Source organism: Olea europaea, chromosome 1 (genome assembly GCF_002742605.1).
Source record: "Olea europaea var. sylvestris chromosome 1, O_europaea_v1, whole genome shotgun sequence".
Classification (NCBI taxonomy): domain Eukaryota; kingdom Viridiplantae; phylum Streptophyta; class Magnoliopsida; order Lamiales; family Oleaceae; genus Olea; species Olea europaea.
The window spans coordinates 33,319,129-33,338,272 of record NC_036237.1 but is presented as its reverse complement, the minus strand read 5'-3'; the positions used below and the strand labels follow the sequence as shown (position 1 = coordinate 33,338,272).

At 34.9% G+C, this 19,144-nt stretch overlaps 1 protein-coding gene across 1 annotated transcript; it reads right to left on the bottom strand.

Moving 5' to 3' along the window:
- Positions 1-9,889: 9,889 nt before the first annotated feature.
- LOC111401907 (3-oxoacyl-[acyl-carrier-protein] reductase 4-like) lies at positions 9,890-19,023 on the bottom strand. The gene is made up of 11 exons (XM_023029884.1): positions 18,716-19,023; positions 15,635-15,777; positions 15,061-15,114; positions 13,214-13,294; positions 13,082-13,127; positions 12,908-13,002; positions 12,794-12,826; positions 11,332-11,466; positions 11,145-11,238; positions 10,769-10,851; positions 9,890-10,207 (listed from the first exon to the last, which is right to left on the bottom strand). Exons 1-11 carry the CDS (start codon positions 18,879-18,881, stop codon positions 10,175-10,177), a joined length of 963 nt encoding a protein of 320 aa, XP_022885652.1. The 5' UTR covers positions 18,882-19,023; the 3' UTR covers positions 9,890-10,174.
- Positions 19,024-19,144: the final 121 nt, after the last annotated feature.

Here is a 19,144-nt window from a genome sequence, read left to right as displayed (position 1 = left end):
GTCTACTGTGGCACAATCTGAGCTCCCTGATTGTTGCTCCACTAAAAACCTGGGTGATTTCTCTAGCCTGGGTAATATGTGTTAGGATTTGGATTGTGTTGTTACCTTTGAAAATTCTGAGTGTAGTTTACGTCTTCTACTGTCTGAGCAAAAGGAGATCCTACGTTACAATCAACACTCTCGTGGTTCCCTCCGCAATGTTTGCATTTCGGTCCCACTGTCTGGGCTACACTCATCTGATCTACCTTCTATGCCAATGATGCCAATTGTGCTGAAAGTGCTGTTAAAGAATCAACTTCGAATACCCCAGCAGCTTTCTTTCCACTCGTTCTTTCAGTAGGCCAAAGTGCATTGGTGAATGCCAAATCCTCCATGATTTGGTAGACCTGGTCCGCGGTTCTTTTTGTGATAGAACCATCACACGCAGAGTCTACGTTAGCCTTGCTAATCGGTTTCAAACCAATATAGAAGTATTGCACTTGAAGCCACTTCTGCAATCCGTGTTGTGGACATTGGCGAAATAAACCCTTGTATCGTTCCTAAGCCTCTGAATAGCATTCTGAGTCCATTTGCTGAAAAGTAGTGATCTTGTCCCTTAGTTTTGCAATCCTTTTCGATAGGAAATATTTGTTAAGAAATTTTTGACTCAATTGGTTTCATGTTGTGATGCTCTGTGGTGGGCAAATGTCTAACCATTCCCTTGCTGAATCATTCAATGTGTATGGGAATAGCCTTAGTCTAATTGCTTCGCTTGAAACCCCCATATACTCAATTGTTGCACACATGTCCAGAAATCTTAATATATGAGCGTCGGGATTCTATGTAGCTTTTCAAAAAATTGTAACGCATTTTGGAACATGTTGATGACATATGTCCTCAAGTGGAAGTTTGCCTGATCAAACGCCGGATATACGATACTGGACTGACGTTCCACTATCGGTGGAACCATATACTCTCCCATGAGCCTTGCACATTTTCATTCACCGCAGCGATATTCGGTTGTGCTACTCTTAAATTAGTCCCAATGGCTATTTGATTCGGATTTTCGTTTGCCATGTCTTCCTCTTTATATTTTTGGATTTTTTCAAGCTGTTGTTTTCTTCGAAAGTTGAATGTTCGTTCGATTTCTGGGTTAAATTGAGCAAGATCACCAGTTCTCGAATTTCGCATACAAAGTCCTGAAAAAGAAAGCAAGAAACCCCGTAATTTTTTTTCTAAATTAATAAACTAAACTAAACTAAAAGTAATAAAAAAAATTAAAACTAAAATTAAAATAAAATTTTGATTAAAGGTAAATTAGTTAAAAACTTATCAAAAACTATAGTTCCCCGGCAACGACGTCAAAAATTTGATCATTTGATTACCTGCAAGTGAACGACATCGTGAACAAATAATAAAGTGATGTGTAGAGTGTCGAACCCACGAGAACTATGTGTTTGATCGAGTTAAAGCTAATAATTCCCTTAATCAAATAGCAAAGTCGAGTTGTAACTAACACTATTAAATCTATTAATTAACTTGAAAAGAATGTAAAAATTTATCAAATTCGCGAGAAGTGTTGCTAAATGTGGAATCTCCCTTGCTAATCCATTTTTAGTTTGACAATTTGAAATCATGCTTGTTGGTCAATATTTCTATTTTAATTGAAAACCTCTCTTGATAGTTATCAAATTTATTCCCCTCATACGACATTCCTATCCCTCGATGAAAGATGTGAACATGATAAATGCATTAAACGAGTTAGAACATCTTATAAAAATCATATGAAGTATAGATGTATATCTATATCCTCTATCGAACCTCACAATATTTATTATTATGAGCTAACGATCTTATTACCTCTCTTGATGATAATAAAATTCACAAACAATTCAATTAATGACCAAGCAATTGAAAAACAAGTTAAACCATAATAAACATCCAAGAATTCAAACAAATTTAACGTCAATTTAATTATTTAAACCAAAAATTTCATAACGTGGGTTCATCACACCCTAGCAATAAAAATAAATTAGCCATGCAAGATGTCGGAATTAAACACGTAAAAGGTAAAAGACATTACCAAAAATTTACGGCACGTGAATGATTTTTTTTCTCCAATTCAGCAACTGCCGACTTGTATTCCAGCAACCTGTGTTTGTCTCCTCAAAGCTGTCCTTAATTTCACCAGCCACCAGCTTGTTTTCTATGTTTTTAATGTATATATTTCCAGCAGGTAGCTCGTTCTTCAATTGTCTGCTTCTTCTATGCGTGAATGTATGTATATATATATAAACAGGTAGCACACTTTTATTTCCAGCACGCAGCTCGTTTTCTCTAATATTCAATTTTCTTTCTTTGTCCAATGCGTGCGGTCTGTGTATGTATATATAATATTGATAAGCAGCCTACAAGTCTTTTATTTTTGATAGTTCAGCATCCGTTTTTGTTTAGCAAATTCAGCAGCCCTTATTCTTTTAATTGCCGTCGAATAGTATCTCCAAAGCTGCCGTTTCCCTTTTTTTTTTTTTTTCAGCCACCTCTTCTTTCAGCCGTCAAATGTGTATACTGTATATGATATGATCATCCCCTCTCCTCCAGCATGAGTAAGTATACATATACATATTAACCTAGCCCACCAAAAAAAGTCCAAGGTCTTTTCTTTGAAATCCACTCTAATTGCAATTCCATGGCCCAAGTAAAATAATATTTTTACCTAGAACTTATCTTTTCAAAATAATGCAATTTAGTCATTAAGTTCTTCAATTTCTGTAGTGTAAATTTTGATCTCCAAACTTTGCATCCAATAGCCAATTTAATTCCCATACTTTGGATTTTGCCATTTTTCGTCATTGTTTGCTTCTTTCCTTCAATTCCTTTTCATTTATAGAGTTTACCTAATAAAACATAAAATACAACAATTGAGAATATAATTTGCCAAAAAAATTATCAAATATTGCTATTTTAAGGCTCCGAACAAGTGTATAAAATACACTTATCAACAGATTATGAACTATTGCACATGATGTTTCTCATAATTACCATGTGCTGATTTCCATTGATTTATTGGAATCAGGGCGGTGCTAAGAAGGTCGTCATCTCTGCTCCAAGCAAGGACGCCCCCATGTTTGTTGTGGGTGTGAATGAGAAGGAATACAAGCCCGAGCTAAACATCGTCTCCAATGCTAGCTGCACCACAAACTGTCTAGCTCCATTGGCCAAGGTTTTGTTGGCATTACGTCGTTTCTCGCAGCTTTTGTGATTTATTTGTCGATGCTAAACTTATATTAGGTTGAATATCTGTCAAGTTATTCATGATAGGTTCGGCATTGTGGAGGGTCTCATTGTTGGGAATCTACTTAATATACGAGCGAAAAATTAAAAATAATTTCGATTCTCACCAAGAATTGCCTTTGTGTTTAGATAGAAATTGTGATAAGATTGTACCTTTTCCAGATCTGTAAACTTCTTAACTATTCTTTTCGTTCTAGCAATCTTGATTTGCCACTCACAGCTGTCCAATTGTCCAGCCTCCAACGGTGATCCACACAGAAAACAAGATTACAGCTACCAGGATTTTCTCATCTTGTGCTAGCAAAAATAATTATGAGAATAACCACATGGATTGAAAACCCTAGCCATGTATTTATAAAAGCCCAAACGGGCCTGGTCCGGTCCGGTCCAACATTTAATTAATCCATTTAATTAAATTCGATCCGTGAATTAATTAATCCAATTAATTAATTCGAGTCTATAAATAATCAAACCAATTAATTAATTTATCCAACGATTGTTAAATTAATTAGTTGACAAATTGCAATCTTCCAATTCTCTTTTGTGTGCGACCTATCAGGTTTTTGATCACGATGCCTAACGACGTGAAATATTATTTTAATCTAATCAAAACTGATAAATTAAAACACTCTTTTAATTTATTGTCAATCCACACTCGCTGTCCCAAATTGACATCTAGCAATGTGTCAGGACAATACATGTGACGGGAAATGTCATGTGGTATGACAAAACCAAACTCGTTCGTTTACCGTGAAACTATAATCCCTTCGTCAATATGATCCGATCAATTACGAGATATGGAAGTGTGTCAATCTCGATTCTCGATCATATCTTTTACTTCGCTATTAAGTCAATACAAGTCGAAAACTCCTTTTCGACTTATGAGTACACCTTGGCCAAGAATTTCGGTATCGACTTAACTGAATGAAACGCAAATCATAATCTCTTACTATCTAAGAGTGACAACTCCTCTATTGGTCATTCACAACCTTCATATAATTATTGACATACCCGAACAATGCCGTATTAGCAACTCTTGGCAGAGTAACATCCAACACCGTCAAAGCATGACCGTCCTCATATAAGGTACTATGACGACCTCAAGTCAAAAGGACCAATCCCACTATCGAACGTTAGAGATTAACCACTGACACTCAGATAGTGATCCATGTGAAATCTCTTGACGGGTCTCCAATGTTTTGTTTTATAACAAAACATCCACGTGTTCATATAAGTGTCACCACACTTTAGCTTGTGAGATCAGCTACTTACTTCATAAATAAGAAATGCCACACGTGATGGTCTATCCGTAATAGCGATATCCGTATCTCGTTATTACTTACGACCACAGACGATTTAAGATTCAATCAGATGTACTTTGTATCTCACAATCACAACTCCTTGTGATTAACGAATTACGAAGATTTGAATCTACGAACTCTATTATTTATTTAATTGTCTATTAATTAAATAATAGATCTGCCATTAAATTGCATTAATTATATATCAAAAGTATTTATGTCCAAAGTTGATTGGACCTAGGGCATAATACTTACACTCATGACCACATTCCACTCCATTACCGGTGAGTGGCTGCACATTTGGTTATTCATCGTATTAATTGAAATATCAGTTGCAAGGTTTCGCAGTCTTGACTCTCTCGACTGACTTGTGTAATTTATGGTCACTTAGCGACTCAGAAGACAATCGATGGTCCGTCAAGCAAGGATTGGAGAGGTGGAAAGCGGCCCCGTTCAATATTATACCTAGCAGCACCGGAGCTGCCAAGGTAATTAAATCAATAACTAAGTGTGAAGTTATGGTGGTACACTATGTTTCATTTCTAACTTTGTTATATTGTTTCCGCTAATACAATAACAACAAACTAACATTTATTCTCAATAAATTTGGAGGTAAGTTACATGAATTCAGTCGAGTGATTTGTTTGTTGTTGTGCAAGCTGTTGGCAAAGTGCTTCCGTCCCTGAACGGAAAGTTGACCGGGATGGCATTCCGAGTCCCTACTGTTGATCCATCATTCTTATTCAGGTCGAGCATTTTTTATGCCAAGGCTGGGATTGCTTTGAGCAAGAACTTCGTTAAACTTGTCTCTTGGTATGATAATGAACGGGGTTACAGGTAAATATCCATCTTTCTTTTATTCAATTCGTCTAAACTTGTGCCAATCTTTGTGTATGGTTTTATTGACATCAATATTATATTTCATTGCAGTTCTCGCGTTATTGATTTGATCCGCCACATGGCTTCTGTTCAAGCTTGAGACGGGATCAGAACGATGTTAAAAGAACATAACAGTTTTCGTCAAGTCTTGTATTTCCTTTCTGGCCTCTCAAGGTTGTAGTTGTTTTAGTTGATGTTGAATAAAATCTAGATGTTGTTGGGAATCTATTTAACATGAGTAGCGAAAAATTAAAACAATTTTCAATTTCCACCAAGGATCCTTCTGTATTTATATAAAAATTGTGATAAAAAATTAAATCTTTTACGAGATCTGCAAACTTTTTAGTTTGATTCTGCAAACTCCTTTGTAATTCTTTCGTCCCAACAACCTTGATCTGCCACCTACAGCTGTCCAATTGTACAGCCTTCAATGGTGATCCACGCAGAGAACAATATTGTAAGATTAGGATTTTCTTTCTTGTGCTAACAAGAAGAATGAATTTTTTCTACAAATTTTGAAAATCCTAGTCATATTTACATAAGTCCAAACAAGTTTGGCGTGACCCGTTTCAATATTTAATTAAGGAAAAATTTCATAAGTAAGAGATTAATTATAGCACATTTAAAAAAAAAAAAACAAGTTTCAAATTTCAAAAATCAGATCTTTATTAAAAATTATTTATAATTTAATTAATTAATTAATTATTTTATTAATTAAATATATTTAAGTCACAGATTTATATATTTTGGTCACAAATTAACGATTTAATTTATCACTTATTATTTTTTAATCACAAATCAGAAATTTTATGTCACAAATTATTATACGATCACAGTTCAAAAATTTTATAGGTCACAATTTGTTCATCAATCACAAATCGAAAAATTTATTAGTCACGATTTATTTATTAATCACAAATCACAAATATTACAACAAATTATCGAATTTTCGTTCACATATTAACAATTTTTTAGGTCACACATTATTTTTCGATCACAATTTATCTTTTTCATTTGTCACAGATTAACCAATTTAATATACAGTCAACCAAATAATTTGTGACCACTACCAACACTTACGATTCACAGTCACATTTTTCATGTCACGTATCCAATTGTGAGTCACGGTTATAATTTTCAGGTCACGTATCCAATTATGAGTCACAAATCAATCAAACTGCCACAACCAACTATGAGTCCCAAATTGTGAGTTACAATTTCAAGTCATGGGTCCAATTATTTGTCACAAAATCAACCAAACCGCCACAACAACCACAGTCACCTTTGCATCACTGCCTTATTCATCACTAGTTGCAGCACGAGATCTACCAGCACCATTTCACCTATTACCACAACCTCTGTACCACCGCTACGAAGACTACCACCACCAGCAACACGAGATCCACCAACACCATCACCAATAAAACCACCTCACCTGTAACCACCGATCAAAAAATCACCACCACTTTAATCACACCATCACTGATCAAAAAATCACCACTGATCCACACCACCACTGTAATCACCACCATCGATCCACCACACACCAAACTCAAAACCATCAATCGCAAAACCACCATAAAACACCACAAACTCATCAGAAAAAGAAACACCACAAACCACACAATCAATCTCCACCGCCACACACAGCGGCGCTTTGAGCTACAAACGTTGATGACGCTGCTGTGCGCCTTAAATAGCGACAACACCACCTCTTACGAGCAGAGGCGAGGTGTGACCAGCCACAGTCCTTCTTCCCCTTCGGTGACTACAGATCGACTATGTTGATGGCCAGAGGCATTGGGAGCCTAGCATCGGCGGTGCTCCGGTGATGGCACAGTTGCGACGATGAGAGAGGTAAGAGAGAGAGAGACGTGAGATAGATTGTGAAATGGGTTTGAAATTGTTAAATTAATTAATTTTTAAATATATTAATTAATTAGAAATATTTCTAATATGTGAAATACTAAACATGGTATCTTATTTATGAAATTGGAATAATTAATCTATTAGAATGTGCAATTTCCACTTTAATTAACCCATTTAATTAAATTCGCTCAGTGAATAAATTAATCCGATTAATTAATTCAGGCATATAAATACGCAACTCAATTAATTAATTTATCTAATGTTAGTTAAATTAATTAATTGACAAATTATAATCTTTCAGTTCTCCTTTTGTGTGCAACCCATCAGGCTCCCGATCACGATGCCTAACGACATGAAATATTATTTTGATCTAATCAAAATTGATAAATTAAAACACTATTTTAATTTATCACCAATTCACATTTGCCGTCCCAGATTAACATTTAGCAATGTGTCAGAGCAATACATGTGACGAAAAATGTCACGTAATATGACAAAGCCAAATTCGTTCGTTTATCGTGAAACTATAATCCCTTCGTCAATATGATTCGATAATTACGAGATATGAAAGTATGTCAATTTCGATTATTGATCATATCTTTCACTCAACTATTAAGTCAATATAAGTAGTAAACTCATTTTCGACTTATGAGTATACCTTGATCAAGGATTTCGTTATCGACTTAATTGAATAAAATGCAGATCATAATCTCTTACTATCTAAGAGTAACGAATCATATATTAATCATTCACAACCTTCGTATGATTCTTGATATACCCGAACGATGTCGTATTAGCGGTTCTTGGTTGAGCAACATCCAACACCTTCAAAACATGACTGTCCTCATATAAGGTACTATGATGACTTCAAGTCAAATGACCAATCCCACTACCGAACGTTAGAGATTAACCACTGACACTCAAATAGTTATCCATGTGAAATTTTTCGGCAGGTTTCCAATATTTTGTTATATAACAAAACATTCACATGTTCATTTAATTGTCATCACACTTTAGCTTGTGGTAACCAATCCCACTACCGAACATTAGAGATTAACCGCTGACACTCAAATAGTTATCCATGTGAAATTTCTCGACGGATCTCCAATGTTTTGTTATATAACAAGACATTCACATGTTCATTTAATTATCACCACACTTTAACTTATGAAATCAGCTACTTACTTTATAAGAAATGTCACACATGATGGTCTATTGGTAATATCAATATACGTAGCTCGTTATTACTTACGACCACTGAGGATTTAAGATTCAATCAGATGTAATTTGTATCTCACAATCTCAACTCCTTGTGATTAACAAATTATCAAGATTTGAATTTACGGACTCAATTATTTAATTTAATTGAATATTAATTAAATAGATCTGTCATAAAATGCATCAATTATATATTAAAAGATGTTCAAAATTGTTTGGACCTAGGACAGAACACTTACAAATGCACCTGTACTGCAGCTAGGGTATAGCTCGTGGATTTATTCCGAGTCATTGTGAAAAAATTTCTCTCTTTTGTGAATTGAGAATGAAATTTTACTAGAAAATTTTCCTGTCTAGCATATAGGAAAGAATTTCTTTCTGTTTCATGTGAATTTTCAAGGCACGGATGACTCGTGATCGTTCTTAGGTGGATTCTTGGGCATGTTAGCTGGTTTAAGGCTATCTTTTCCGATGTTTTTTCTTTCCAGTAATTAATATTTCAAGACGTTTCTTCCTCCCACTATGCTTGTAGTTGAACTTAGGCCCGTCTAGTCAAAGCCAAGGCGTTTACTTATTGTTAAGAATAATTACTTTTATTTAATAGTTTATTCAACTTAGAAATATGAAAAAAAAAAATTAAAATAAGTCGCGCGCCTTTTGATGCCTAGGCCGCATTAGTTGCGGTGGTTTTTAATAAAATTGACCCTTTTTTCGTGCCTTTTCCATGTGTGTAAACTCATTCTTCATGCATAGGCATATCATGTCTTTTCTTGCCATTTAGAACAGACTAAAGAGAGGTGTTGTATATACAGATATAGACACTTTACAGACGACACACAACTCATTTTTTGGCACTATTTTGTTCCACATGAAACCCACTCCCATATGAGACTTCTATAAGGCTTTTATCAAAAAAATTCTGTAGAACTAGAATTATTGCAGGCTAAAACCCCAAATTATTCTCTTGATTAACCTTTTTTTTTAATGCTTTATCATTTATTCTTCAAAAATGCCCTTAACCCATGCTAGATTAATTTTTCCTCTCCTTTTAATGCTTTGGAGGATTATTATTTATTCTTCAGCAAGTGCCCAGGCAAAATTAACGGTATCAACGGGATCAGACCAGAACCAATCAGACCAGAATCCGGTGGTTCGATACTGGTTCTAAGAAATAAATAATCATTTTTGGTGCTTTGTACCATGAAAAATGTTTCTTGTCATCACCATTTACATAATCTTCTACCAATTGATGATGCGTCAAAAAGAAAGTGGAGTGGAAAAACTCTTTTATTTTTTTGTCATAATTAAATCATTTCACATCATTTGTCATTTGTTGATAAACAAATGTGTAAGTTGAAATGTACATGCAGCACAATCAATCGAAGTGAAGGTTATGCTTACATTGTTCTCGAGATAGAACAAGAGAAGAAAAAATATCATTTGGTTTATCGTTTCCTTCATAGCCCATATTCTAGATACTAGGACTGTAAATGTATTCAATGCAGCAGCAAAGAGAGTTGTATAAACATCAATTAACGAAGCTCAAAACTCGCCTACGACTAGTTTGTTTCATAGTCAAGAACTGCGTACAAATTTAGTGGAGCTGGTTTGTGCATTTCCCTCGTCCATACCTCTTACATCACCATACCTCCATCAATGGTGTATACCTGCATGTAACAACAAACAACAATTAGGAGGGGACGGAAAAATTCCTAGCCATTTAGAACAAGTTCAAAAGGTTGAGGAGAGTTTGAGTGCAGTCAAGTCTACAAGAATGATCGTTAAAGTAGTGTTTGGTAGGAACAGAAGGGAGAGACAGAAAATACCCATTTCCATCCTTTTATGGGTCAAATGCTCATTTCTCTCATATTTTTTGTGATAGACGGAAAGTAGTTGCATGTTTGGCAAAGCTTAAATTATAATTCAGTTGATTAAACATACTTTTTATCCACACAATTCGTAGAAATCACAACTACTATCAATGCACGCATTCTGTACGACCCACATCCTATAATCACTTAAATTTTAATCTAAGCACTTCCAATAATGCTCTAGAGATTAGGAATGGTTGTTTTAAGTCTTTTCCTTCCTCTTTTTTCTCCAACATTTAAACAACAATAGGAAGCTAATTTCCACTCCTAATGAAATCGCATGAACTTGGGGAAATTAAAGCTTCTTTTGAGCGTCATGACAGAAAGGAACTCGGGAGATTAGAATGTTTCAAAAACCTGTCCTGTGATGTAACTGGCAGCAGGATTAAGGGCCAAGAATTCCACGAGTCCAGCAACTTCTTCGGGTTGGCCATACCTTCCTGAATTAAGAGTAACAGGCTATTCATCATAACAGTCAAATATCAACATTATATACAATCTAACACGTCAAAGAGAATGAATTTTACAAGGCAGATAAAATGCCAAGTAGATTGTATCATAAAGTAACTTGGATGCGGAAATTAGTTGTCTATAAACAACTAAAATCTATTCAGATAGTTGACTATCTATTCTGATATTATAAAGAAAGGCAATTTCGTGAATGACAAACAATGAAACCGCAGCCAAATGGATGGATTGAGTTATATATGATCAAATAGATAAATTACTCAACCTAATGGAATAGTCTCCAAAATTTTTTTCTCAATGTCTGCCCCAAGCTTAGCAGTCATATCAGATGCAATGAACCCTGGAGCAACAGCATTTACCTGTCAATTGAAGCCTTAATTAAATTTAAAGCGTCCCAAATTAATGTAATGTAGTTGCATCTCTAAATGAAATCAACTTATTTCGAAACTCACATTTATACTCCTACTTGAATATTCCTTGGCAACTGACTTTGTAAAGCCGATAACGCCAGCTTTTGCCGCACTGTAATTGGCTTGCCCAACATTGCCAACAAGACCTACAACTGATGCTATATTGACAATCCTTCCCTGCAAAATCAGTTGACCATTTATATTAGTCTTGAGACCAAGACAAAAAACAAATTTATCCAGTTTTTTTGGTCTACATATAAATTATAACAGTGGGTTCAGAGAATTCTGCACATATAATTAGCCAAGATGCTTGAATGTAGAAAAGTTCAGTTTTGTAATTGAAAAAAATGTTCATTGTATACTCTCCCACAAAATAATAAATAAAAAGAATATTAGGGCTAGGCTCCCCCAACCTTTCAAGTAGTGTTAGTAATTGGTCCCCGACAGCCCAAACTTAAAAAGTGAGATTCTAGGTCCCTAACATATACAGCGCTGTGATTGAGTCCCTAGTTCAGGGAATCTATTTATTCAACTGTCAATATTTTTATTAGAATGACTATTATACTGTTACTCTAAAATAGATAAAAATACTCTAAAATAGATAAAAATAAGAGAAAAAAGAAAAAGAAATATTCCTGCCAAAAGAGCTAAAAAAAATAAAAATAAAAAAGAAACCGTCTTCTTCCCACCACCACCAGTTCTGCCAGCCTCATTCCTCCCACCAACTCCCCATTTTCAGTCGCTACCTTCTCCTCTACCACCAACTACTGCATTAAAGCCACCAACCACTGCGGAAGAACCACCTCCGGCAGTCGCAACAATATATCCACCACAAGTTTGCAAAATTCATTCCCCACTGGCACTACACCAATCCATCTTAAAACTGGAGACAATTGGTACAAATGAACCAGATTTGAACCAAACCAGAAAACTTATCATGAAATGGTACAAAGTCACACATGATTCCAAACAATTAATTAACGAACATCAGTGGTACAAATCCATGATGAAGATTAAGAAATGGAGAACAGGGATGTAAAAGCTTCAGCTGAGCGCCTGTGAACTAGGGTCCTAGACTAAGAGCATGTTTGGCAAAAAACGCTGCTAGCTTACAAGCGGAGGAACCATAAACTTGTGTAAACCGAAATCCACACAACAGTGGGTGCTGCAGCTTATAAGCCAGAAAAGTTGGAAAGCTAGCAGCTTTGTTTGCCAAACATGCTCTAAGACTATGTTTGTCTAAGCTGAAAAAATAATCAAAATTTATTTTAAAGTCACTTTATGCTTTCAATATGTTTGGATAACGTACTTTTTTCTTACTTTTAAGTAAAATGTTAAATATTTTGAAAGTAACTCTAACATAGCCGTCTAAATCAGTAATGTGCTTACTTCCAATTTTGATCAATAAAAAGAATTGTGCATCCTAGAACAAACTTAATAAACTGTTTAAGCTTCAATAAGCTCTAACTAGCATTAGAAATGACAGAACACAAGACGGGAGTACCTTTCTCTTCTTCATCATTAGTTTGGCAGCTGCCTGCAGAGAATGAAGATCTTAGATCAAATATGTGATTTTAATTATCTCTGTCTTCATATTAATAGAGTTTTAATAACTTGCCTGCGTGCACAAGAACACCCCGGTAAGATTTAGATCAATAACCTCCTGCCACTGCGATGTCTTCATTTTCATCAATAAACCATCCCTTGTAATACCTAAAACCGTTGCAAAAACTTAAAAGATAATGGACTCAAAAACTAGACATGCCACCATATAAGATTAAACTTTTGGTACCAGCATTGTTAATCAAAACATCAACAGTTCCCCATGAATCAACTGCCTGCAAATGTCCCAATAACATAAGATTAACATAATAACATGACATGTGATATAAAAACTTAAAAACTAGGAACAGCGATTGCTAACAGTTTTAATCATTGAGTCAACATCTGCTTCTTTTGAAACATCCCCACCAAAGGTAAGAGCCTGTCCACCAAGTACCTCAATCTGCAAGACATAGTATAGTAGGCAATTCCCAATCACTATTTATTTTTTAATAATACAAATGAACAGTGTTTAGTGTTACAAACATATTGTTAAATGCTGACAAGTTCATTGACGCATGACCTTTATTTTTTTTCTTTCTTTTATTCCTTTTGCTTTCAGCTCTTGTTTTTCCCAAAAAAATTAAAAAATAAAAAATAGTCATGTTGCTCAGACTTGAGCAGGGGTATTGAGTACAAGAGCAATCTAAATGTAAGACATGAGGATTTGGTCAAACTTGACTTCAGACATGGTACGGGGACGCATATTTTGTAGTAGTAGGTACAAATCGTGTGGGTCACTGAACTTCAATTTTAATAGCAATTTACTTCATTTGTATGATGTCAAACAACGTAATAAAAGTTCTCAGATATGGACGATAAAACTAATGGCCGTTGAAATGGCCTTCCACGTGGACTATCCTAATGTCTATTCACATCCACATCAACACCAAATTAAAAATCCAATACCCTATTGAAACCACGAAGCCATAGTTCTTTTACACAAAAAAGGGAAAATCAGTTCAAGATCATAAATGAACCTAGAAAGCTAAACATATGATACACACACATATATAGCAGGTATGCAAAATCAATCTAAATATAACACTGCTCTACTGGCACATCGAAGAAGAAGGGGCTGCATTAATATGGATTTTCTTGGATAAAATAAAGGAGAAGAAACCCACACAATGAGTAATTTTGCCTTGACTATAAGCAACACCATTCTGATTTGATCCCTTATTCAGTTTGTCTTCTACTTGTGGAGCCTTTTCTCATAAACCTCAGCAAAGGCAGCACCAGCCATTGTCATGGCTTATTCAAGAAACACAAAACCCAGCAAAAAATTGAATCCGGTGATGATTTAGAAATTTGGGTTGGAATTAATTGAATGAATTGAATTGGTGCTTTTCCCCTTTTCTATGTAAGACCAAGCAAAAAAATCCAACCTTTCTTGTAAAAGAACACTGAACTGGGTATTGGGTTTTTAACATTACTGCTGATTTGGATGTGAATGGGTATTGGAACAGTCTACATTGGGGGGGGGGGGGTTACTTCAGCAGCTGTTAGTTGTAACTGCCAGGTCAGCAAATGGGACTTAATTGCTTTGAAAATGTAGTTCATTGACCCGATTGCTGGCCATTGAAGTTTAGAGACCCAATTGCTGGTGGGATAAAAGTTTAGAAACCTCCAGTAAAATTAACCCCGAAGATTTGGTCAAACTTGACCTCTGGCATGGTAAGGGACACATCTTTTGTAATAGTAGCTAAACTAGGAGGCTCTAAAGATGTTTCACATAAATCGGATATATATATATATATATTTCTTTTGTCATAAAATAAAAAAATAAAAATAAAATTTCATTCATGTTCATTTTCAATTGAAAATGTTATCACAATTACTTTTTGTTCTATGTTTTTCAATAAATTCAAGTATGTGATATCAATTTTAGTAAATGAGGCGTGCAACAATTTTGTTATGCTTGAAAGTCCTCATAGCTGTAGAAAAGTTGCAGTGTTTCCTTCTTGCCCTTTTAGGAGTGGCAATGGTCGTAGTGTAAGGTTGATTGAGGGAATGATAATTTTTTATTTTATTTTATTTATTTATCTTTTTAGAGTGAGAAAATCGTTCGACAATAATTGTTCAAAGCAATGCAGGAAATATACTTCTGAATAACTATGATAATATAACACCCATAGTTTAATTGTTTAATCATATCAAATGCATTACCTCTCTGCAGACATCTTCTGCCTCCTTTGATGACCTTGCATAATTCACCAAAACCTGCAATAAAATCAAAATCAACTTTTGCAAAAGGAAAGGTGAAGTGGAAATCGCCACACTATAAATGCACAGCATGGTAATAAAGATTTAATAGAAAAACAAATGGTACATCGCTACGTGCCTATGGACTAACTTCTAGCCCAGAGCAACAACTTCTCATTTCATAGTGGTATAAATAGTGATTATATAAGTTCACTAGTATTAAGCTAATGGGAATTACAAAATGTCTAAGGAGTCTTCAGAAACAGCAACAGCAACAACAACAATGGACTAAACCCCCAAAAAGCTTTAACAAGATACCCTTTAAGTCACTTTACAAAATATTTATATAACATAAGAACATAGATTAAAAGTGACAGTACTCATCTTTTCTTTTAGGAACTGCACTGCTATATGATAAAAAGGTACCATTCAAGTCAAACTCAAAGAATTCGATTATGTACACAATTGGGAAATATATACCCTACATAGTGTATAACCTAAGCAGAAGCCTTGATTGCTGATAAGATTCAGAAACTACCTTACAACCAGCCTTCCCCATAGCCAAAGCAATTGCTTTACCAATTCCTCGGGAGGCTCCTGTGACAATAACAACAGGAGCCTCTGCCTGTTGTGGTGCATCAGTACTTGCTTGTTCAATGGTGGCAACCTGCGCTGTTATGCCTGCACACACCAATAAATAAAAATAGCAGCAATATCAAAATGAAGATGAGCTACAATAAAATCACGTCATATTAAACTAATGAAAGTTGGTTAAATCTAGGACTTGAAAGTAATTTCTTCTAGAACTATTTCAAGGCATATTAGTTTTAAAAATGAAAATTTGCGGTATTATATATGCACAGCATAAAAATATGAGAGAGTACCATACGGTTATAGTATAAAGGAAATAAAGGTTCAGGGTTAGAAACATATCTTATGTAGGAGTTACTTTTAGATGCATTAATATATAATTTAAATCACAAGAAGAATTTCATGGATAACAGAGAAACTCCTTATTTATAACACAATTGGGATACGATTTAGAGTATTATTGGTATCTTTATGATATTTTTTTTTTTTTCAAGGATTTTCACGATTATGAAGAAGCATGAGATGCTTTTTATCAGATTTAAGTATTTAGGGGGAAAAAAATAGTGAATCTCTTGTTGATTAAAATGGTTTATTATCACAGGCATTCTAAAAGTGATAAACACTGAACAAAGCATGAGAATTTGAATATATAAGAATTTTTAAATCCCAAATACTGATGAAAAGCTTAACTGTAACGGAATGAAGTATTGTTCACCGAGAATAATCAGTTGTGCACGCTAGGGGCGGAGCCCATTCAAGATATGCCCGCATTGAACTTCTGGGCCCAGCCCAATTTTTTAAATTTTATTTTATTTTAAGCTAAAGCCCACACATTGGCAATGCCCAAAACCAAAAAGTGAAGAAGCCCAACAAATGCCCAATACCGTCAATATTCCAACACAATACATTTCATTCCAACCCAATTTTCAACTCATTGTCTCATTCATAATTCATTCTTCCACAGTTCCACTCCTCCCGTCTCCGCTAACCTCCGACATTGTTCTCGATCTGCCGCTCTGGGATGATTCCACGTTTCCACCGGGGTGGCCTTCAACGTTGAACTTCTCAATCACCGCAGCAGGTACACCTTCGAGCCCTAGAGCAGTACCTTCGAGCCTTTGTACTTCTCAAGACACGGAAGCCGACAGCAAACCCTTTGATTCAATTCCGCATTTCCACAACAGCACCAGCACAGCAAAAGAAGAAGCTGAAGCACCTTGATTCTAATTCCTGAAGCCTACTCAAGTTTTTCTTAAGTTTTTATGTGTTGACTTTTAATGAAGGAAGGAAGAGCACCGGATGCTGAAAGCCCTTTCAATAGGTTAATATTTTTTATCCTAGATATTATTTGGTTATTAAATTATTAGGGATTCATTGCTTGATGATCATTAGCCTTTTACATTCTTCACTTTTGTCTGCATTATCCAGAGAGGAAAAAGAAGACTATGCCTTCGCCATATGAATATTAAGTAATATAAACATTTATGTGAATACATATGGAGAAAAAAATGGAAGAGTTGGATTGGCTATGTGCTCCCCGGCAAAGGTGAAATGTGCAAAAAGTGAATTTCTATGTTATATTCCTTATATGTAGATATTTAACATTAAAATTTTCTATTACCATCTCCTACATTTCTCTCAATTCAAATTTTCAAATTTGACTATTATAGAGGTTAGTGGCCCTTCTTTTTTTTTTTTTTTTTTTTTTTTTTTTTTTTTTTTTTTTTCTTTTTTTTATAGTTTCAAAAAAAAAAAAAAAATTTAAATTTTTTTTTTTTTTTTTCTTTTTTTTATAGTTTCAAAAAAAAAAAAAAAATTTAAATTTTTTTTTTTTTTTTTCTTTTTTTTATAGTTTCAAAAAAAAAAAAAAAATTTAAATTTTTTTTTTTTTTTTTCTTTTTTTTATAGTTTCAAAAAAAAAAAAAAAATTTAAATTTTTTTTTTTTTTTTTCTTTTTTTTATAGTTTCAAAAAAAAAAAAAAAATTTAAATTTTTTTTTTTTTTTTTTTTTTTTTTTGCATTTTGTACTGATTTGGGAGCATGAAAATGTCTCCTGTCTGACATAAATAATATCATTTTTCTCCTGATTTTGTTCTTTTTGAAGGATAACTTTGGAGTTACCAGTCAGATGAGGGCTTCACTATGTTTGAATGGCTTGAAGTCTTGAATTGCTTTTGAAGGCTCTTGAAATTAGACCTAGAAGCCTCAGGCCTGTGAAGCCCTCGAGCTTGATTCGGTGATTCCCGAAGCATACTGCCTATTCAAATCTCAATGTACTCACTGACTCTGTGAGTTTGCTTACTCTGTGACTGAAGCCTGATGCCATTCCATGTTGCTAAAATGCTAATGTTGCCTCTCGATAATGAAATTATTGTACAACAATATCAATGTATAAAAACTCGGAAGGAACAAGTGCATTATCTAAACTATGTTATCTTTAGCATTGTCGTAATATTATTTTATATTTTTATAATCATTACATCCATGACTAAAAACTCGACTTTTGGCGTGGACAAAATTGCTCCTGCACCGAATGAGAATCCTAGCTCCGCCCCTAGTGCACGCTATATAATACATAATGAGCCCCTTGGGGCATAATCCAGTTGTAGAAAGGATAGGAGTGAGGTAGTCTCAACTTTGCCGGCAGTCGCAATGTGAGGATTTGATTTCTGATAAATGAAATTGGACTCTTTGTGAACACTAGTGTACGAGTAAGCTCTTGTTTCCTGACCTGCTCGAGCAGGTCCCGCAATTTCCCTCCCTCATGATGCTGTAGGGGCGGGGCGGCTGGTGTTTACAGATGTAACATGAAGCATATCAAGACTTCACGTCTTTTAATTTTCCACCACCATTAGATTTCATTTTAGTTACTAGCTAATTAATTGGAATAAACCCCAATCTATACAGCAGAAAATTTCCATCTTCTACCTTCCAATTATATACCAAAAAAAAACAATTTAAAATATGAGCAAATAACACTTTATATACACCTGGTACAATTACGAGCGAATTTGAAATGCTTGGATACCTGAGGAAGAGAAAGAGGAAAGTGGTCTGCACTGCAAGTTAAGGGAACGTGGGAGCTGAACCGAAGAGGATAATTTCCGGAGATGACCCATTTCCCGGTAGGAGTTGTCGGAAAATGCGGCGGAATTGAAGGTGACAGCGGCCGATCCGGAGACGGAGGAAGCCATATTGAGCCTCGTACGTAACGAAAATTGAAGAAAACGAGAGGAAATGAGATTCGCCACGGGGAAGATGAAGAAAAATGGTTCTTATAGATTGAACAGGTTTTTTAGTCAAAAAATGCTTTGGAATTTCCGGAGGCTCACTATGTGTGTCAGCGATAGGTACGAAATGTGTCTCCTCTTCTAAGGGGGAAATACACGAAAATGACTATTGGACTATGAAAAATTCTTGTTGTATATGTTGGTTGACCTGCTATTATATAGAATGA

Coding starts and splice junctions, on each gene's coding strand:
- LOC111401907 (XM_023029884.1), bottom strand. CDS start 18,881: ATGGCTTCCTCCGTCTCCGGATCGGCCGCTGTCACCTTCAATTCCGCC. Junction 12,827..12,907: donor GGGTGTTCTTGTGCACGCAG/GCAAGTTATTAA, acceptor CATTCTCTGCAG/GCAGCTGCCAAACTAATGAT. Junction 11,467..12,793: donor TAATGATGAAGAAGAGAAAG/GTACTCCCGTCT, acceptor CTGATTTTGCAG/GGAAGGATTGTCAATATAGC.